The sequence below is a fragment of the Rousettus aegyptiacus genome, unplaced genomic scaffold, assembly GCF_014176215.1.
Source record: "Rousettus aegyptiacus isolate mRouAeg1 unplaced genomic scaffold, mRouAeg1.p scaffold_m13_p_3, whole genome shotgun sequence".
Classification (NCBI taxonomy): Eukaryota; Metazoa; Chordata; class Mammalia; order Chiroptera; family Pteropodidae; genus Rousettus; species Rousettus aegyptiacus.
In genome coordinates, this window is record NW_023416306.1 from 17,374,679 (window position 1) to 17,396,621 (window position 21,943).

General features: G+C 40.9%; 2 protein-coding genes across 5 annotated transcripts; one reads left to right on the plus strand and one right to left on the minus strand.

Annotated features, from left to right (window-relative positions):
* The first annotated feature begins 1,027 nt into the window (after positions 1–1,027).
* On the plus strand, positions 1,028–6,907 carry RNF183 (ring finger protein 183). 3 transcript variants are annotated; one of them, XM_016126235.2, is made up of 2 exons: positions 1,028–1,242; positions 5,518–6,907. In XM_016126235.2, the coding sequence occupies exons 1-2, from the start codon at positions 1,119–1,121 to the stop codon at positions 6,120–6,122; spliced, it is 729 nt and encodes a 242-aa protein (XP_015981721.2). In that variant the 5' UTR covers positions 1,028–1,118; the 3' UTR covers positions 6,123–6,907. The 3 variants fall into 3 exon arrangements, with proteins under 3 accessions (XP_015981721.2, XP_015981724.2, XP_036073742.1); XM_016126238.2 differs by having other exon boundaries at positions 1,133–4,811; XM_036217849.1 differs by having other exon boundaries at positions 1,133–1,958.
* A 1,642-nt stretch (positions 6,908–8,549) lies between these two features.
* On the minus strand, positions 8,550–21,888 carry PRPF4 (pre-mRNA processing factor 4). 2 transcript variants are annotated; one of them, XM_016126234.2, is made up of 14 exons: positions 21,766–21,888; positions 20,801–20,978; positions 18,957–19,143; positions 17,620–17,707; positions 17,129–17,208; positions 16,861–16,954; positions 16,276–16,370; positions 15,058–15,116; positions 14,266–14,389; positions 12,860–12,949; positions 11,154–11,276; positions 10,937–11,044; positions 10,727–10,845; positions 8,550–10,210 (listed from the first exon to the last, which is right to left on the minus strand). In XM_016126234.2, exons 1-14 carry the CDS (start codon positions 21,790–21,792, stop codon positions 10,017–10,019), a joined length of 1,566 nt encoding a protein of 521 aa, XP_015981720.2. In that variant the 5' UTR covers positions 21,793–21,888; the 3' UTR covers positions 8,550–10,016. The 2 variants fall into 2 exon arrangements, with proteins under 2 accessions (XP_015981720.2, XP_015981719.2); XM_016126233.2 differs by having other exon boundaries at positions 20,801–20,981.
* Positions 21,889–21,943: the final 55 nt, after the last annotated feature.

Sequence of the window (21,943 nt, forward strand, 5' to 3'; positions counted from 1 at the left end):
CCTTAGGCTGAATAAAGAAATAACATATTGCGGGGGGGGGGGGGTGTTAATCACATTATTGTTCCAGGCAAGGGGAGGTGAGGAATAAAATAGGAGGTGTACCTTTTCATACAAAGTAGGAGAGTCAGTGACCAACCAAAGAGCTGATTTCCAGCTGCCAGTGCAAAAAGTTTCCTGTTGCTAAGGAACAGAGACGCTAGTGTTGGTGGTGGGCTGATCTCTTTCATGGGCCTCTACTCGGTTTCTCACCACTGTCTTCTAGGAAAGCCTTGCCAAGATGAGAGGGAGGGAGTGCCCCAAGGGCCTCTGAAGAATTTTTGGGTTAGCTAAGAGTCAAAGAGTTGCCTCGCCCAAACCAAAACACTCAAATAGTCCTCACAAATGCTCAGCTAAACATCTCCTTGCCATAGTTGCTTCTCCACACATACTTATTGATAAGCCCCAGCAGGGTCTGTCAGCTGATGGGCTGCTGACTGCTTATCGCCAGCAGTTGTAGAACGATGACGTGTTTGCATGACTTATTTCATTCTTGTAACAAGTAGTTTTTTCTTTGTCATAAACAGGTGGATTAAAACAACTTAAGTCATGAACTAGTGGACCCGAAATCATCTTAAACCTATACATAACACTAACAAGTAGAGTCTGGATTCTAAGTGAGGACTTGCCTCTGACCCAGAAGTCTGACTTGATTGAGAACACAGGCTCTTCATGCTATGCTTAAATACCTCTCCCTGACTGTTTTCTGTTGGATTATTTGCCTTTTAATTAATATTTTGCAAGAGCCCTTAGTAATTTGGTTGTAGAGGCTCAGAGCTGAGAATTGTCCATCTGGGCTGAGAGATACCTCAGCTCAGAGATACGTCACCTTCGTGTCAAGGCAGTCAGCACGTTGAGGGCAAGCACAATCAGAGGTGAGGGCGGGTGACCAACCCAATGCAACACAGAGGCCTGCAAGATCGGTGGACTTCGACCTTCTTTGAGAAAAAGCAAGTGTCTCATTGGAAGATGAAGAAACCAAAGCTTGTAGGCTGTCCTCTGTGAACACAGATGGTGGAAAGTTATCAGAAGGAAAAAGAAAATCTGAAACAAGAAGCTAGCCAGGAGCTGCCCAAAGACTCATGCAAATGAGCCCCACCCACAACTGCCTGGAAACCATGCCAGAAGTCAGAGCACTTGCTGCAGAGCCTCATTCTGGAAAGAAGGAGGAGGAAAAGGAGGAGGAAGGAAACTCTGAGGGAGCAGGTAAGGAGCCACAGGGGGTCATGGAGGCAGCTCAGTTCAGCTGAATACTTTCTTTCTGGGATCATCTTTCAAGTTCAGCCATTCTTCAGCTGTGAAGCCTTGGGCAAGTTACTTCACTATTCTGAGCTTTGGCTTCCCCCATCTAACTAGGTATCTGAGCACATGCTGTGCCTTGCTGAGAACGTTACACACATTATTCCTTCCTCACAGTAACCATGTAAAGTGGGATTATTAGCCTATTTTACAGAAGAAAATGAAGCTCAGAGAGGTTAAGCCATTAGTCAAAGACCTCACAGCAAATAAGTCTGGTTCCAAAGTCTGCACACTTTCTACTCCCTGCCTCCTACACAGGGTGCTTTTAAAGAATCAAATGGCCTTGTGCAAATGAAAAAAAAATTGTAAGACACATTTATACTATCTACATGTGAGTCACCACACTTAGATCCTAGCACAGATTGGGGCTCTTTGTAAACTGTGAAGTACTATAAAAATGTTCTCTCTCTTGAGGTTGAAAACAGTGGGGTGATGCTACAGACAATATCTGGCAAACTGACTTAGTCATAGATAGAGACCATGCCTTAGGGGTCATGTTTAGGACTTGCAGCTGAGATGTCCTGGCTTGAGGGTGAGTGGTAGGTGGCAGATAAGGGCCACAATGCTGATGCCACTGTGATCTTCCTTCCTCTTTACAGTTTGGCCATGGAACTTCAGAAAATGTAGGTTGGCTTTGAGGGGAAGGGAAGAGCCTTAAGAGTAGTAATACATGCTTACTGCAGGAAAAGAATTCTCAGATAAAAACAAACATAAACACCTATAATCTTACCCCCAGAGATAACCATTGTTGACATTTTGATGTTTGTCATTCCATGTTTTTTTTCCATTGCACACGTTGGAAAATTGGATTATATTCTAATATGGTTTTATTACTAGTTCTTTTCATGTAATGGTATATCATGAACAAATTTCCATATTAATAGGTGTTTTATCACATCATTTTAAAGGCTGCAGAATGTCTCTTCATGGAGCAGAATTTATTTAATCAATGTCCCACTGTTAGGTAATTAGGTAGTTTCAATTCTTCAAGTTCAAAGCAGAACTCTGATGGGTATCTCTGTAACCTGATGGGTATTTCTGTAACCAAATTTTTGTATAAGCCCTTGATTATTTCCATGGGATAAATTCCTAGTGGAGTAACTGATGATTCAAGGCTACATACATTTTAAGGATTTTGATCAGTACTAAAGGTCTGCTTCTGACACACTCTGGAATTCAGGGGCTCCTCAAAGCTCAGTGCAGAAAAGTTTATAGGACTTTGACCCTTCCTATCTTTCAAATCCATTTGCAGTGATAAGGCTAACCACCTCATATATGGTCTTTACCAGGTACCAGGCTCTTATCTAAGAGCTTTCCCCTCTGATGTACTACTTTTAGTTTCCTTTACAGAAGGAAAAAATGAGGCACAGAAAGGTTAAATAATTCACCCAGAATTATGGCCCTAATAAAGCAGTGGATTTGGGGTCATGGGCCTTGACAGGGTGGTGCCAGATCTATGCTGTCCAGTTTTCTTGGGAAGTGCTTTGATTCCATCTTTGATGTTCCCTGCCATCTTCTGACCTATGTCAAGCACCATTATCCTAGCCTGGAGTTCCGCTGGAGTCCCCAACTGGTCTTCTGTTTCCACACTGTTCCCTGCTCTGCAGTGGAATGGCTTTTAAAATGAAAAGAGGATCAGGTAACTTTCCCCTCAGCACCCCACACCCCCCAGAATAAAACTCAGCTGCATCCCAGCTTCCAGGGACCACCTCCTTTCTCTCTGTATTAACCCTGAGCCCTTTCCCACCCCAGCTCTGCTGGTTACAGCTCAGTCACCCTGGATTCATTTCACTTCCTCCATTTGGCAGACCTTTTATCACATTAGGACTTTGGTACATGCTGTTCTCTTGACCTGGAATGTTCTTCTTCCGCTCTGCACTGTCGGAGTCTTCTCAAACTTCAGTTTCAGCTTTCGTGTCGCCTCTTCGAAAAAACCCCTGGTGGTTTCATCTGAAGCAGCCAATGCTCTAAGCCCTATTTTTCTTTTTTGTCCATTATAGTGTTCATTAAAATTATATATGTATTTATTGCCCATTCTCACCAAATGTCTCTTCCCCTCACTAGACTTTAAAGACTTTGATGAAGTCAATGACCATGTCTATTTTGTTCATCGTTATTGACCCAATGCCTCACACAGTGCCTGGCATATCGTGAGCACTAGATGATAATTCAATAACTATAGAAAGGATGGATTGTCCACAGAAGAAGGTGTTCATTAGAAAGGATGCTCGGTAAACTATCCCAGTTTTGGTCAGAGCTGTTCCATACTCCTTCCGTGGATCTTCATTTCCTCTTTCCTATACAAAGCAGTTAACAAAGTCTAGAAGAAAACCAGGGAGTCATGAGTGAGAGAGTATAAGCAGGTTTTGCTTCAGGTATCAACTCAGTCAGGGTAGGAGAGGTCATTCCAGGGACACAAGGAAGACTCACTGCCCCCAAATTCCCCTTGTACAGTTCCTGGATTCCTACCACAAGAGATTTATGACCATGAGGAATTTCCTGAGAATACACAAACACTATCTAGGTAATAACACACATCCAGCAGGTAACTGAATGGACGCATGCTCTGCCTTTATGATTGTACATGGTAGTAGCCTGGAAGTCCCAGGGTCTCCAGTAACTAGCTTGGATGAGTCATTTCTTGCCTTCTATCTGCAAAGTATGTGGTTAGGTCAGAGAAGTAGTTTTTTAAACTTATTATTTTTTTCCTCAGCACTTCAACTCTTCTCTTATTCATATAATCAATATGAGAACAGCTAAGTGTTTTGGTTGAAGTGGGGTAGTAGGGCTGAAGCCCTCCTCCTTCCTGACTCCCCTTTAAAGTCCCCAAGGGTGGTGGGATGGCAAACCCTTGGACTCTAAGATCACTGTGCTCAGTGCTGCCAGGGTGGCCATCTGTGTTCTGGTTGCAGCTTCTTGGGCACATGCAATGACCAGAAGGGGACCAGAGAGAAATTGCCGAATCTGATATCTGAGGTTTTAGGCTGTGTAGTACATGAATTGAATAGCAATTGGCATGCAGCGCAGGTAGCCCCTTTATGAAGGTTTCAGCCATTTTAGAAAAGAATGAGGGCCCAGAAGAGAAGAGGCCCAGAAGGCTCACTTACTCTCTCCACAATCTAGAAAAAAAAAATTGCCTCCCCTACCCTTCTAGCCAGTAATCCTGGGTCTTGAAGGGACCTCCAACTCACATACTTGGCTTCCAGGGTTGGTGGGTTGTCAAGCCCTGGGGAAACTCCCCACCCCACCATCAGCTGGGCAACTCTCTAGCCTTTGCTGCACGCAGGTGTGCTTAAGAGGCTGCAGCCTGGGCCACCTGGCAGCTCCAGGTGCTCTGTGTGCGCTGCCATGGAGATGGGCCCCAGGGTTGGTAGTGAGAAAGCAGTCTTCCAAAGCTCCTCGGATTCAGAAGAGAGACTGAAGCCTCAGGCCCTTCAGGGTAGTCTGCTGACCACATTATTGCCAACGTGGCCCAGGTGGGTGCCTGGGGGGTGGGGGTGTTCCTGGGACGAAAGGAGGGAGGAGGAGCTAGGGGAGGCCAAGTATTGGGAGGAGGGTCTGGAATTGCTGATCTGTGGACCAGGGCACGAGCGCCTCTCCAAGCTCCCAGGTCAAGGGGAGAGACCTTGGCCCCCTTACCAGGCCAGTGAGTGCCCTGCTCAGACTGGGCAAATGTGCTCTAGAGGGTTGGCCCTGTAGACCAGTGGGAGGAGGAAAAGAGGTCCTGGCGTTGGTTACCAGAGGGACAGACCAGGGGATTCACAAAGCTCATCTCTGCACTAGTTGGAGATAGTGGCAACAGGGGTGGAAATAGTCAACCTGTAACACAAACCACTGACAGTGGCTCCCCTCCCCCTCCCTGGAGTTTAAGCCGAGGGCAGTCACAGGGTGTTTTTATCTATTTCCAAAGCTAGAATGCAGTCTTCTCTAGTGGCAGCTCATTAATAGTGGGGTGGCTCAGGCCTTCACTGATAGAGGGGATACTGCTGGAGTACGACTTAATTCTATGGCTCAGCAACTGGGTAATCTGGAACCAATTGTTTCATCTTTTTGAATCTAAGATTTTTCATCTGTGAAAGGTGGGTGCTGACACTTTTTAACAACTCACAGAACATGGCTTAGGACCAAACACAGGGACAGCATTTAATGGGTGTTCTTTTACTTCTTTTCCTCCTCTGCCAGGACATCTCTTGCCAGGCCTCCTAGCGTCTGGTGTGAGGATGGCCGAGCAGCAGAGCCGGGAGCCTGAGTGCCCTGTCTGCTGGAACCCCTTCAACAACATGTTCCACACCCCAAAAGTGCTGGATTGCTGCCACTCCTTCTGCGTGGAGTGCCTGGCCCACCTCAGCCTGGTGACTCCAGCCCGGCGCCGGTTGCTGTGTCCACTCTGTCGCCAGCCCACTGTGCTGGCCTCCGGGCAGCCTGTCACTGACTTGCCCACGGATACTGCTATGCTCACCCTGCTCCGCCTGGAGCCCCACCACGTCATCCTGGAAGGCCATCAGCTCTGTCTCAAAGACCAGCCCAAGAGCCGCTACTTCCTGCGGCAGCCCCGGGTCTACACGCTAGACCTAGGCCCGGAGCCTGGAAGCCAGACTGAGGCCCGCCAGGCCATGACCCCTACCACCACGCCCATTCCCATCCCCAGCCACTACTCTCTGAGGGAGTGTTTCCAAAACCCTCAGTTCCGGATCTTTGCCTACCTGATGGCCGTCATCCTCAGTGTCACTCTGTTGCTTCTCTTCTCTGTCTTTTGGACCAAGGAGTTCTTTGGGGGTATGGGGTGAACATCTGTTCAGGATGAGGAACCAAGCCCTTCTTGGTTGCTGCTGGGTGTGAGGGCTGCAGAACCTCATGTGGGATTGTCTTCCTTTGTAGTATTGTTTGTTTACAATCCACGGATCAGTTAGACCATGTGTTTGCTTCTGGGAGTCTTATTTTGAGAACCTCTGAAAGCTAAAGGTCTGGGAAAAGATGTGAAGAAACCTCCGGGTGTGAACCACGGGGTCATGGAAGGGTGAAGATCTTAAGAGTGCTACACAGCAAGTTGTGCCAAAGGACTGCGTGTCTCCAGGAACCTGACCGGCCCAAATATCAAGCTGAATTTCTCACTGGAGCTGCTTTGAACTTTGTTCATTTTTTTTTACTATGTTGCTAAAAAATTTGGAAAGCAAGCTTCAATTCTATGGACAAATATGTCTTCCCCTCGCAGTTTTCTCTTTGGATGTCTTTACCAGTCCCAGTAAAAATGGTCTGCTTTCATCCACTCATTTCTCCTGGTAGGTGCACAGGCCTTGATAAGTTGTGCAAAGTAGAGATGACTCCGCGCTACCAAGCACTGAAATTTTGGCCTCAAGAGGTAAGGCATAAACCCTGGATAGAGTAAAAGCCCTAGCTCCCACCAGAGGCCGTGCAGGCAGGGGGCCCTGGTTTTCTTTTTCATGACAAAACCTAGGGATAAAAATAATTCAGTAGAATTTGAATGCTCTGGCTGCTGCTTGACTACAAGTTGCCACCTCTGCAAGTCTAAAACCCTGATTTCTGCTTCTGCAGTTTTAATATTGCCTAGTGGCCCAGGGCTCTAGGACAATCTCAAAATGGTTAAAACATCATTGCAATTATGAAGAGAAGACAGTTTGAGGGTTTTTTTTTTTTTTGATTTGTAGAATAAACTTTCAGAGACCGAAAATTGGTTTAATTTGCACTAAATAACATTCTTAGTGGAACTAGCTTCTATAAATTCTTAGGGATCTTAATGTACAAGATATTCCAAAATAGCCGACATGCATTTTACATTTAGTAAAACCAAACGGTCGTAAGATGTGAAGAAAAAGTTCTCCATTACAAAATTGGAAAGTTGCCGACGTTATCCCATCAGGGGACTCAGCGACCTTTCCATTTGCGCCATTGAAGATAATTACTCTAAAGCTGGGACTCAAGCTCTCCCCACTGACTTCATTTCTTTACACATCCTTGCTCCTTTACCTTGTGGTAAGTTAGGCAATGAGTTCACCATGTTCTCAGAGCCATGAGGAACAGGGAGAAGAGCTGGAGGAAGCTCAGGGAGAAACACTTCCCTGTGCACTAGGGCCTACTGCTCTGAGTAAACTCATCCCTATTAATAACTGAAGCTGAGCCTCCACAAATTTATAGCAGCTACTTTGTTCAGATCACCCAGCTAGTAAGTGGTAGAATCTTTAAAAAAATATAGAAATTATACTCTTTAAGTGGCTGATATGCCAGCCAAATAAAACGTGTTTGATTTTTTTTTTTTTTTGAACAGGGCAACATTTTAGTATCTTCTATTCTTACATTCAGTAGTTCTAACCTTGGAGCCATTCCATCCTCCTAGGGAGCACCTGGAAATATGTGGGAGCATCTTTGGTACTCCAATGAAGGGGGGGGGGGGTTGTTTCTGGCTTGTAGTACTCCAGCGGTCAGCCATGCTGCAATGTTAAAAACAGTTCCACAAAACGAAATATCATCTATCCCAAAATGCAAATTATTTCCTGTTTAACACTATAGGCTCCTCATAAGTTCATGAGGTCGAAGTGGTGAAATTAACTCCTTTAGGGATGAAGTCAGAGTAAGAGATGCAGGGACTTATCAAAAGGGCAGTATAAACAGAAGAGTGGTTAAAAAGCTCAGGCATTGTACAGGAATCAGGCCATGCTGGCTGGTCTTTCTGTCTGGCCAGTGTTGCCAACATACTCAATAAAACCCTATGAAATCTCTTCATAAGGTCATACAGACAGACCAGGATCCACTGTTTACTAACTGGGTAACCTTGAGCGAGTTATTTAACTTGAGCTTCAGTTTTGTCTATAAAAAGGAATAATTAACTCCTCAGATTTTAAGGATTAAATGATACCGGAAGGTCCGTGGCACACTGTTTAGACAGAGTAAGCGTCCTGTTAAGTGGAGGTTACACATTATCACAAAACGCCACACTCGATTTATGCTCAACTGCTTTCTTACAATGACATTTCCAGTAAAGAAATGTTCTACATTTGTTTTGCCAAAGCTTAAATAAAATGTTTTCACCTAGTTGCTATCTCTAAATCTCTTGGAAGCCCCTCCCCCTGCTACCAAAAGACAAGATTAACTAATAAAATTTAAACTTTGGAACCAAAAACCTTAATACATTTATACACTACACCCAAACTGCATGCTAATACACTAATATTCATTATTAGTTTACACATACTACAAAGGTAGTAATGAAGATAATTTCTTTTCATGGCCAATTATAGAAGAAATAGAGTCCACTAATATTTAAATAACAGTGACGTGCCCAACAGAGGGTAAGACCAAGAATTCATGAGCTTAACAGGTACTAGAATATACAATTTGGTTATAACTGAAATCAGATTAAACAGAATATTTCACTATACATCACACAATTGAATATAGATAAGCCACTCTCAGCCTCTCTGGAATACCAAGTCAAAAGTGTTTTAAAGACATCATATGCCCCTCTTGAATTTCCTATACACAATCCTTTCTTCCAAATTCCTTATTTTTGTATGAATTTACTGTGTACTTTCAGAGTTCAGTGGTTGTATATGTGGCGTGGAAAGAGGTGAAGGTAACTCTGAATGGCCAATGAGTAAGATTATAGAGTCCAGATACAGTTCACTGGTAGTCTGGCCCATAATGCGATAGCCCTCTATTTCTTAAAAAATTAACTAAATGCTTATTAAGACAACAGAAATTGGAGCAAACCATACTTGAGATTATGTCTCAAACCCCCAAGAAAGGAGAGATCTCCATGGATCAAAGGCTAGGATTAACTATGCAAAATAATTCTTTGAAGGAGTTTTTATAATAGGATTTTACTCTAGCGAGTAATAATAAAGTTTACATTTAAGAATACCCTTTAGAGATTTTTTTCCAGACTTACCTTGACATGAGGGGTATATCCTTTAAATAACTAACAGAAAAGAGGTTGTACAATAAAGACATCATAATTGTTTTCTAAAAATTTCATTGACTCGACACAATGGCCTAGCTTTGGGCTAACACGAAGGAGACGCCAATTACAAAGCTAAATGGAAGACATTTTCTGACATGGCAACTGTTCAGCCTGAGCTTCGTGATGCAGGAAGCATTCCAAATGAACCCAACAGAAAGAGGTTAAAAATATTCTCTACTGCATAGCCCTGAACACAGCTGTGGGTCTACCTCTTCACCTCCCATTCTCAAGGTGAGGTCTCTCTGTCAGGCATTGTTTACCCAGTGCGTGGGGGAGATGTGCCCCTTTACTTGAGGGCTTTCAGACTACAGTCCAGCCACCTTGCTCTCCAGGTCACATGTAGTCCTGAAGTACGTACCATGTAATGAAAAGGCAAGTTTCAAGAATTAAAAATGGAGTCAGTCACAATCCTGAGTTCTGTGAGGAAGGCAACAGGGCATTTAAAAGAAAGATTAATAAAAACGTCTACACGGTTCTTGGCAGGGTGTGAAGATGAAATTAAAATGGCAACCACGAGAGGGGTCTCCAGCACCCAGGGACTGGGCCACCTGACTAGAGTGGAGACTGACAAGGAAATTCAATCTACTGAGAGTCCACACATGGTCATTGGCAAAACACATGATATAACAAAACTTGTCAATCCTTTCTTTTGGAAATGGCTCTTAAGAGAGAGCCTGAGATTAGAGTCCTTTTTCCATGGTCCTGCCTATTCAGCCATCCATAGCTTGAAGGTCCTGTCATATGAGCAAGTGGCTATAAGCTGCCCATCAGAAGAAATGTCTAGGCCCATAACTTTGCCTTCATGGCCAGCCAGAGTCTTCAGTGGGGACCAGCCTGGGTGGGTCCAGATCTTGGCTGTGTTATCATAGGCACCAGTGAGCAAGAAATTCCCATGGATAGCTACAAGAGAAAAGAAGGGAAAGTTGCCAGGGGAATTCAAGTATTCAAGAGCATAAGAAAAGAAAAGCACAAAAATCTGCCAGACAATACTCTTTTGAAAAAGAAGGTATTTCCACATTCAGAAAAACTCAACACTCTGATCTATTTTCCTACTAGGCCTCCAGAAAAAAGGGACAACTACAGGCAGACTTAGGGAAACAAATAACATTATAAGGGTCTTCTGGCTCTTTCCCCAACAGCCTGTTCAGAACATTAAGGAGTCAGTGCTTACAATTTCCATGTAGAAAAAGGTGAAGCACTCAAGAAGTCTTCTTTACTTTCTAGCAACAAAAAAAGGACACTGTGCCATAGTTGTCGGAAAGTATAGTAGAAGGAGGGAAACTAAAGTATGCGCCATCAACAGAGTCCCAATTCTCTCCCATTCCACTTCCAAGTTAAGCTAAAGCCTGGCCTGCATTCCATGTAAGTACAATCTGTCTGTCTCATAATTAGGCCTAAAACAGAAGGAAAGCTTACGCTCGAACTTGACACCAGTCACCAAGTTCTGATGGGCAGGGATGGTATAGACACAACGCCGCTGTCGAAGGTCCCACACTTTGCAGGTGTTGTCACCACTGCCAGTTGCAATGTGGTAGCTGTGGATCAGGCATCGTAATGAAGTTAGAAACAAAGAGTACTTCCTGACCAAGAACACTCTCCACCCCTCATTCAGTGAGCTTTGTTTACCCATTGGGGGAGAAATTAATTCCATAGATTTCCTTCAGGTGCCCTTCTAGGAACATGATACAACGTCCTGTGCGCAGGTCCCAAACTCGACCAAATGCATCCAGTCCCCTGATAAAACAATTTACAAATGAACATTCTGAATCCAGTTCTCTTTGGAAGCAGGCACACATGAGGTGAGACTAGTAAGCTGCCCCTGGCTATGTGGAAGAAGCCTTACCCAGTGCCAGCCAAAGAGCCATCTTGATGGAAGGCAATGTCATACACACCCATGCTGTGGCCTTCCTGATGCAGGATCTCCTCTTGAGCCTCCAAGTCCCATAAGCGCCATGAGCGGTCATAACTAAAAAATTAAACTAGTAATTAACCAGAAGATATTTATTCGCTTTTTACAATATGCAAGGTACTATAAATAGTCGTGGCTTCAGTAATGCTTCTGAAACTATTCATATAACCACATTAACTAGAAATTCTTTTCTGGCACAAATGACGTCTCAATAACTAGGCATATATGTCTTGGGTGCTACCTGGGAAACCACGACTTACTATAAAACTCATTCGATGTCTATTTTAAGAGCAGAATTCCCCAAGAATGGCCCACCAAAGATTCTGTTGCCTTCTTTCTCCCCCAATTCCACTGTTATGTCCTTTCGGTCATGGAGCATTTATATATTTACTAAGCCCTAAATTGGTGCCGGGAATACAAAAGTCAATCATAGACACACAGATCAAAGGAACCAAGTAAAAAAAGAGCCATATATATATTATGGTCCAATTATTTTCAATGAGGATGCCAAAGCAATTTCAACAGGGAAAGGAAAGTCTCTTCAATAAATGGTGGCAGAATTGTCTACATATACTGAAACAAAGACCAAAAAAGGACAGACATTAAAAAACTGAGTAAAACTCCTGGACACTGCACAAAAGATATACAAATGTTCAATAAGTATATGACAAAGTACTCAACACCTAGTCATTAGGATAACAAAAATGAAAACTGAGATTTCAGGACACACTTGCTAGACTGGGAAGAATGCTAAGACTGACAACACAAAATGTTGGCAAGGATGTGAAACCACCGGAATTCTGGGATTGTAAAATGGTACAACCACTTGTAAGTTTTTTAAAAGTTAAATATATATCTACCTTATGACCTAGCATTTCTGGGTATTTATTCTAGAGAAAAGAAAAAAAACACATCCACAAGAAGCTCTATATAAAAATATTTGTGGCAGCTTTAATCTGACTAGCCAAAACTTGGAAAGAGCCCAACCGCCCATCAATAAGGAGATGGATAAACTGTGGCTCAGCAGTACAACTGACTACTCCTCAGCAATAAAAAGGAACTAGTGACACCCGCCAACAACACGAATCTTTAAAATGTTTGCCGAGTGCAAGAAGCCAGACACAAACGAGGTCATACAGTAGGAACAGACAGAATTTATGGTGATAGATACCAGCTCAGTGGTTGCTTTGGAAAGGGGAACTGACTGGGAAGGGGCATGAGGGAACTTTGTGGGGTGATGCAAATGTTCTATTGACAAGAATATGTGTCACATGAGCATATGCATTGTCAAGATTGACTGAATTGTACACTTAAAATAAATCCACTCCACTGCATGTAAATGGTATCTTAATTAAAAAGTTCTTTAGCAGATTCTGGGTTCATAAAACTTGTAGAACCAGAAAGGGAGACCAATATGCAAGCAGAGAGGTTGACTTTAAAATTTCAGATTAATTACAATTTAAAAGCAAATACACTTAGCCCTAACTATATCATACATCCTCTTCTGATTCTGATTCACTGCCAAACAAGAAAATCCTATTTGAAGATCTCTGTTTTAAAAATTTATTTGGCAGTTAGCCATAAAGGGTTAACAAGATGCCATAATCCCATGTGGATAGAACAGTAACAGGAAGGCTTACCAGGTGGTACCCAAGAAACGTCCTGATGGATGCCACATTACCCGGGCCACACGTACTGTGTGCCCTTCGATATCTGCCACTGGTTCATCACTGAAAAGGAATCAAACATATGTGAGTAAATTATTTTATACTCATGAAAATATTTTCTGAACTTATTAACTGTTATGCACAGATGCACCTATGATTTGAAGAGCCAAATTGTAGCATTTATAATTTGTTAAAATTTTAGGGCTAACAAAAATTTAAGTCACTTGCCAAGGATTTAAGATTTGGGACTTCATATGCCTACAAGGCGAAACTGCCCATATTATTTTAACAAACACTCTTTCTACTTCAATTCACTATGTTAATAAACTCCTAATGCTATGCCACTCATAATTAGAGAAAAATAAAAGATAAGCAAGTCTCTCTGCACCAAAGGAGCACTGAGATTCTAGAAGAGAGCATAGTTTGACAGAGAGGTGGGGCAACAGAAATCAATCAGTTTCGGTGCAAGTGGATCGATTAAAATTTTCTCAAACTTTAGCTTGTTGAAGGAACCAACAGGAAAAAGGATGTCCTAAATAGACAGGCTTAGTTTCCTTTTGGTGGCCATTAAATTCTACCACTCAGCAACAGAAAGATCTGAAACATCAGTGAAAGAAAATAAATATGAACTCTAAAGAGGGCAATTAAAAAGGGAACTTTGTCAATGTGCATACATAGAACTAACCAAAGCCCTAGGGGAAGAAATATTGCTAAGTATTACCAAAGCCAATTAAAACTTGCTGTGCTCATAGGTAAGATCCTGTCTGGTAAAGAGCAGAGACACTAATTAGCTTTTCACAAAACCCTCGAATAAAAGCCTCATATACTTTCCCAAAGAAGGAAAACTAAGCAACTGAATTAAGATGTCTTTTAGCCAACAACGGGCTTCTAAAAATTTCTTGGAAAACAATAATAATAAACACATAAAGAAAAACTCTTGTAACTGGAGATAACAGTCTAGGTAAAGGTAATGCTACTGGGAAGAGACTACCTTGGCACTACTGCCAGACAGAACTTCGCTTTTCTCTCCCCTGCAAACACGTTGCCAAGAATATTTTATTTAGTCAGTCTACCAAACAGTGTACTTCTCCAATGTCGATCTATTGCACAGGAGGTAAAATGGATCTTTCCAGAATAACTGGAACCAAGAAACAGTGGCCACTATGTCAGATGCAAAAATTAAGTTAACAAACAAGAAAAAAATCTGTTACAACTCCTTTGGTAAGAAAGGGTTTAAGAAAGAAATCCTCCATTTTATTTTCATACCAAGTTACCTTGACTCTTAGACCATCTCTGGGGTTAAATGCCGTATCTGCAGGTGCCAACAGCCAACCAATCAACTATTTAGTGACTGCAGTAGAGAGAACAACAGTATTCACCTGTCAAGGCTCCAAAGCTTCACAGACCCATCAGCAGCACAAGAAGCCAGATTAACATCTTTTTGGTCCAAGGAGACAGTGGATTTTGGATGAAACACAATTGCTCCTACATTTGTGTTATGGCCTGAAAGAGTGTTTAAGAAATGAAAGTTAAAGGGTTCCCACCCTCTTATAACTTATGTGCAAATATAGACTATGATGAACGATATAGGTATATATCAGGGAACATGTGGACAGATAGAGAATTAAAGTATTCAACTATTTACTTATATTTTTTATTTTATTTTATCTTTTAGGCGAGGCAACCCTCAGTTACTCTCACAGATTGTAAGAACCTTGTCAGCTTACGATCCTTTATATTTTACTTTTTACACCTATAGCACCTAGTCTTCCCAGGTGGTCTCCCATCCAACTACTACTAACCAGGCCTGACCCTGCTTAGCTTCCAAGATCAGACAGGATCAGGTTTGTTCACGGTAACATGGTCATAGACAGTATTCAACTATTTAAAAAAAATTAACTATTTTAATTTAAACTATTATTTAAATCACGTTAAAAAAAGCAAAACACACAAAAAAACTTTGTTTTTTGGGTCAGAGATTGGACATGAGAGAAAAGTGATGTGCGTATGAAGTCATTACCATCTAGCCTTGTGGTCAGAGAAAACCAAGTCAAATAAGAATGAATCCTCTGTGTACTGAGACTTAGTATCAGGCAGAGTTTTAGAGTTTTACTGCTTGATAGAGGTCACACTGGGAAAAAGACGCAGATTTAAACAAGATTCTAACTCACCTCGAAGAGTGTGAAGGAGGTTGCAATCAGGAACAGACCACAGCTTGCAAAGTCCACTCCTATCAAACACAAAGGAAAGCATCTCAGCCAGGGTTGGTCTGGGAAGGAAAAGGTACCTTGGTAACATTACTAAAGGACAATTTCTTCTCACCCCAACAAACTTTACAGTGACAGACAGGAAAAGAGAAATAAAAGGCTTATCATTTGCAGCATTAGAGAAGAAAGCTACATCCAGGTCTCATGCAACCAGGGGGTTCCACCAGATTGTACTTAATATAGCATAAGTTGCTATTCTCTTGGATCAACTTGTGAGGGAAGGTAGAACAAATTAAATTATCTAATAATATTATTACTACCTCCTTAAATATGAATAGCATTTTGCTGCTTACAAAGCACTTACATTTTTAAAAAAGACTTATTTCAGAATATCTCCAACAATTACTTTTATATCCATTGTCTCAAATGATCCATATAAACAGATCTGTGGGGTACATAAAACAGGTATGATAATTTCTGCTTTATAATGAAGGTAACTGAAGCTTAGAAAGGCGGAGAGATTTGTAGAGGTCCTTGGCTTTCTCTGAATCAGTCTCAAATTCTGTCTAAGTAGTTTCTATGCATATAATGTACGGAAGTTCTCCTACTAGATGGCATGTCCCACAAAAATAACTAAATAGAACAAAAGTTATCACATCCTAAGAGTTTCCTGCAAATGTGGCGTAAGTAAACAATAAAGATTAAGAACAATAATTCGTGTTTACTGAGTCCTTACCACATACGAAGCATTATTAAGGCAAAATGTTTTACACACATCTCACCCTACTTTACAGAAAAGGAAATTGAAGCTTACAGAGATTAAGTATCTTGCCTAGGTCACATAACTGAAAAATAAAAGATATACTGAGGTGTAGATACTGATTAAGTCTATTAAGTTCACATGACCTGTTCCAAAATATTAGTGTCAAAAACATGACAGACTGCTATATGTCATAGATCTCTGGGGTTCCTTGTAAATAGTCAGAATTGTTCACAAATATTTTACTGTATAATAGAATGGGTAGAGCAGTAGCATCTCTAGTTTGGTATGATCATGAAAACCAGAGGAAGAGGATATAGAAATAGACATCTAAGACAAATGCTGATTTTCCCCTCTCCCCCTGAACCTGTTCTCCCCATTTAGGAGGGGGGAAAAAAAAGTCACAGTGAAATATAACTTACCAACAAGCTGTGGCCAACATTTTGGAATTGGGACTAAAGTGACAGTAGGAGATAGGCCGATCGTCTCCAATCTGACTGCAGAAATTATTCAAAGACTTAAAAAAAAAAAAAAGAGACAAATATAGATCAAAAGGCTAATCCATGAGTTTATTGCTGTATAAAAAAGATACTTTATAGTTTTAATACCACCCAAGATTCTTTTACACTGTGTGTGTGTGTGTGTTAGGAGACACTTATATTAATAAATGAATGGAGTCAAGGTGTATCTGGAACCCCAGCATGCTGTCTTCTACAGTCTTGGTATCTTCTGTGTCTGCTAAATATAAACAGTAAACACGTGGAGAGATCTACAGTACAATGTTGACACATTAAAAGAATTAAAGAGTAGAACCACAGACCTCTGCTGAGTACAAAGTATAGTAGGTTTCTGCCACCTAAACCATTGGCTCCTCCCGAATGGTGACAGTGTAAGCAGGGAGGAATAATTATAGCTGCCTCTACCCCCCTAGAGGTGGGATGAAGTAGAAAATCCAAGAAATATTTAAAAATCTTTAAGATATTGGACAACTGCTGAGCACATCTTACTCGGAGAGATTTGTGGAGCTCTTGCATCTGTGAAGTCCTAGTTGTCTCAGGAATCTCTTTGTGGAGACGGGCCTCTTCCAAGCGTTTCATTGCCCTGTGACACACAAACATTACCATCATGAGCAAATGGGTACACACAAAGGGTTCACAGAAGTATCGTACCACTATATTTCATTTAACAACCACAGTCATGATAAAGCACATCCTCAGTCTTTGAGAAGAAACAAGAAAAAATATGCTTCTTTCTCCTTCTAGGGGTTCTCCTTACCTGGGCAGTGAATAATTAGCAATCCATAGTCTAGCAACCTTCAGGCTATTTGGTCCTTCATGGTACCAGGTTTGCTGATACTGAAAGTTAAATTAAGAGCAGAAATATTAAGTCTGAAGCATTCTTGCCTCGTAGTTAATAATTCTCTACTTTAACTGCCTGGAAAAAAGGTGAATTAGTTCAGTAACAGGATGAAATAAAATATATGTGCTTTCTATTGTTTTTATTTTTTTTTCCTGTTAGGTCTTTTTAGACAGTTTCTGGTTCTTTGTTAAAAGTTACAAATGCTATGGTTCTTTCCTGAATGGGAAATTCACTTATCTCCACTTATACCTACACAGGAACCACAACCCACTACCAACAACTACTCCTAAACACTACATTCTTCAACCTCCACCCCTTACACGCACAAACCATTGAAAGGTGAAAATGAGAGAACTATGCCCTCATTTCCTTCGTGTTTATATGATGAAGGCAAAGACGTATTTTACCTCTTCTTTGGACTTCTTAGATTTCTCATCATCTTTCTTGGTCTTTTTTAAGGCATCAGTACCAACCACTGAGAGGATATTTCTTAACCTGTAACATAAAAGAGAAAAATTTAAACAGAGTTGTGACGAGATTTTGAAAAGTACATCTAAGAAGAGAGATAAGCTTCCCCTATTCTCTCACCTTTCAAATTCCAAGAAACCTTCTTTAAGAGTCAAGATGTCATGCCTAAACTGCCAGTGATTTCTTTCCCTCAATCTTCTTTATATGAAGATTCCCTAAATTAACTGTAATTATCATACTCAATTTAAAATTAACTAGCCAAAAAGCTGCTACCACTTGGTCTGTGAAGACAGCCAACCTTCACTTAATGTCACACGTGCTGGCTACTGACTCAGGTGCTCAATATACAACAATAACTAAAAAACAGTTTTTGATTTCAAATAGCATAGTCCCAGAGCATTTGACTGCAAACAGCATAGTCCGGGGAAGGGGGGTGGGGTAGGAATGGGGACAGAAATTAACAGGGAACTACAGTACATTATACTAAGTATTATGACAGTAGTGAATATAGGGTGCTAAGGGGGAACATAAAAGGAGTATCTAACCTAAGTTTGGAGGGAGAATCAAGATCAGTTTCCTAACCCAAATTATCATTTCGTCAGGTCAATAGGTCAAGAATGGGAGAAGACTGCTGAGGCAGAAGGTTTAACAAGTATAAAAGTCTAGGGGTAAGAAAAGCAGGTTGAGCTTGGGATCACAAATAGTTCAGTATAGCTGGAGCATGGAGTACAAGAAAAGTGGTATTTTTTCCTTGTCATGGAAACAGGCCTGACATTGTTGGTTCTATTTAATGGACATGAGATACTGTTAAAGGTTTTAAAGTGATTAAACACAGACTGTGCAAACCAAGGGGAAAAAATGATGAAGTAAGTTGGACAGTAGATAGGTAAGTGGAGGGCCTTATAACTGCATACAACTAACCTGCCTCTAAGAGCTTTACAAATTTAAAATTAGAGAAGAATTATATGAGAACAGTGCCCCTTTTCAATAATAGCCAAAAAAAAAAAAAATACATTGTTTACCCAACTCAAAATTCCACACTGGAGAGAAAAGGAGAAGGAGCATATTAACATCCTCTTCACAGTGTATAAAGAAAAATTAGTAGTGAAGTAAAAATTGGCTCAAGACTCAGATTATGAGTTAAACTATATAGACACAACTTAAGATATTCTGTTAACAATATCTGAGACATTCTATTAAAGTTTTTGCTACAAATACCAATGGAGCTAGAATCCTGTAATTTAAAAAGAGAAGAGTAGATATTCAGAAAGGGCACCTTTCTCTTCTTTCAGCAGGACCCTCTCCAAAAAGTGTGATGGGCTCCCCCAAGGCTCTAAGGCAAGCTTTGACCTCTGAGTCGTCTGTGGAAACATTGATTTGCCGGGCTCGCTTCCTCCTCTCAAACTCGGCTAATACTTCAGCTTGCCGTTCACTGATGTGCTCTTCAATTTCAAACACTTCTCCTACAAAGAGAACGGGCAACGTAAGCATAATCACCAGATATTCTTCAAATAGGAAAAAAGAAGTAACTTCTTACAATTGGAGTCTGTGTATGCCATTAGTGAAAGTTAACTGTCTAATCCATTACATACATAGTTTACTTTTTCTCGATTTATTAACTTATGCACGCACAGAAAACTAAATGGCACAGCTTTAAAAGGCAGCAAATTAGTTCAAATCATCTTGTTTCATTTGGCAACATTACACCTATATTCACCTATATAAACACATAGTTGAGATGAGGTGAGAAAGTAAAGAGTATGGCGCATCTTTAGCAAATGAGTTAACTAGGTCTTCTATCCAGGAGATAAAGAAATATTATTTTAACAACTCCCAAAGCTATTGTCTACAACAGTCCCAGTATGAAGACACTTAAAAATGAAACTAGTAAAATGGAAATAATTACCATGAAAATGATATACCTTGATTATAAGGCTTTTTGGATAATCTAGCAGCTAGTTAAAAAACCTACACCAAATACAAGCATTTGGATGAAAGAAGTAAGTATAGTGGTGATGCAGTTATGTTTTAAAAAGCATAAAAAGTTAAAAAAAGTCACTAACATGCATGTGTATAGAAAAAAATGTGAGAGGAACAATGAGAAACTTGACAGAAGTCCTTTCTGCAAAGAAGTCTTTTCATTTTATACCCTTCTGTACTGTCTGAATTTCTAATTACAAACATGTACAACTTTATTTTTAAAATATAGTAGACCACTAGCTACTGACACGAAAGAGTCCTAATAGCATATAGCGTGAAAAATACACATTACAAAATAATTCACATATCATGGCTTCATTATGGGGAAAAAATTATTTTTATAGGTTTATTAAATTCTCAAAAAGATATAGACCTAATTAATAAAGATTAATTTATCTACTTCGCACATTTCTACAATGATTTTTTTCAAAATAAAAATAACTAATATCTTCCTAACAAAAATATATTTCATTTTGGGAGAAAAATAATTGGAAACTAAAAACAGGAGAATATTAAAAACCACAGTAATTCTAAACCAATGCCAGAACTGTGCTAGATTTCCAAAAGACAAATGGAATCAAGCTGAATCCAAATACAGTGAACCTTTAAATGACGTAGTGGAGGGAGTGTCAATCCCCTGTGCAGTTTAAAATCCGCATAGAACTTTTGACTTCTCCCAAAACTTACTAACAGCTTACTGCTGACTAGAAGCCTTACCAATAATTAAGACATATTTTGTACATGTATTATATACTGTATTCTTCAAAGAGACTGGATAAAGAAAATGTTGAGAAAATCATAAGGTAAATACATTTACAGTAATTTATTGAAAAAAATCTGTGTATAAATGGACCCGCACAATTCAAACCCATATTATCCTATGGTCAGTTATACACACTAAATAAATTCCTGGTAAAATCACTAACAATTCATGGAAGGAAAACTGTTTAAAAGGTTTTAAACAAAAAGACTATCTGGATGATGCTAAAAAGGGTAGGCAAAGTATGGCCATATGTAGATGTAAGTTTAAAAACAAACATTTTGGCACTATAAAATTAGTGATATTTAAGTTTAGGAAGGTATTCATTGCAGAAAATTTGAGTGCCAAAAATAAAGATGGACTCACAGTTTGCATCTTACCAGAAGTTATGTTAATATTTCCTGCTTCGATTCCTGCTTTAAGTCCTTCTTTTCCCAAAATCCCAGACTCTCCTTTGGCCAGACGCTCCCTCTCCTTCTCTTCCAAACTTCCATAATAAATGTGTGGTTTCTTCACAACAGGAGCGACTAAGTCATCAGGTGCTTTAGTTTTGGTTGCCTGCTAAATCAAAGACCTGGATTAACCTAAGGCTTAATCTTTGTGATTTACTAGGCTTCCCCAAAGGACGAAGGTCATTTTGGGCTTCAATTATATTTCCTCCCCTAAAGAAAGGACAAGGATGGGACCAATTAAGATGCGTCTTCACTGATGGGGGTTGGGATGGGGGTGTTGTCGCTCAGACAAGAGGTTGACAAGTTGGCAAAACTATTGAATTTCTCTAGATGATTCTATCAAACGTTTGCTTTGATTTATTCGGTTAATTTATTAGGTTGGAAGTACAACTTCTTCTTGGGTTTTACGAAACTTCCAGGGTTACTGCTCATCACAGAGAAAATATAAAGGATAACCAATGGAAATTACCAATGCCAACGGGTAACAGGTTACAGAGTTACCAGTCTACACATTTCCAACGTTTTAAAACGAGAGGCACTGCACAGACGAAAGGACATGCCTTTCGTCTCAAATTGTAACTGTAATTAAGAGGCCTTATTATAATTAAGAGACCTGATATAAATCTTGACCAGGACACTACTCCTTTCAGAGCTCCATTTCTGGACCAGTCCGAAGAGGTATTTAGTTCGTGGCTGTACGCGAGATGGAAACGAGCTTAAAGCTCATGAAAGCTCTTAGGAATAAGGAAAATGCCGCACGGGAAACGCAAGACCGAATCTCACGGCCTTCCTCCTCAGTCCCGCCACCGCCTTAGCCCGTCCTCTAACGGCTCCATTCCGCAGGGGCCTCCCCGACCCCCTCCGCGCTCCCCAGGGTGAGCTCAGATCTGTACCGTGGAAGTGGCTCGTGAGGCAGCCATGCTAGGATCCGGAGCCGCGAAGCTCCAGCAAAGCCGAGATCTCAGTTTCAGACAATTAACCGCGCGCCGAGCGAAGCGGAACTGCGTCACCGACCGGAAGTGGCCCTAGCGTGACGCAACGTCCAGGGAGGCGTGGAGCACGATGGGAATT

Coding starts and splice junctions, on each gene's coding strand:
- RNF183 (XM_016126235.2), top strand. CDS start 1,119: ATGCAAATGAGCCCCACCCACAACTGCCTGGAAACCATGCCAGAAGTC. Junction 1,243..5,517: donor AGGAAACTCTGAGGGAGCAG/GTAAGGAGCCAC, acceptor CTCCTCTGCCAG/GACATCTCTTGCCAGGCCTC.
- PRPF4 (XM_016126233.2), bottom strand. CDS start 21,792: ATGGCTGCCTCACGAGCCACTTCCACG. Junction 16,371..16,860: donor AGCTCCACAAATCTCTCCGA/GTAAGATGTGCT, acceptor TTTTTTTTTAAG/TCTTTGAATAATTTCTGCAG. Junction 15,117..16,275: donor ATGTTGGCCACAGCTTGTTG/GTAAGTTATATT, acceptor TGTGTTTGATAG/GAGTGGACTTTGCAAGCTGT.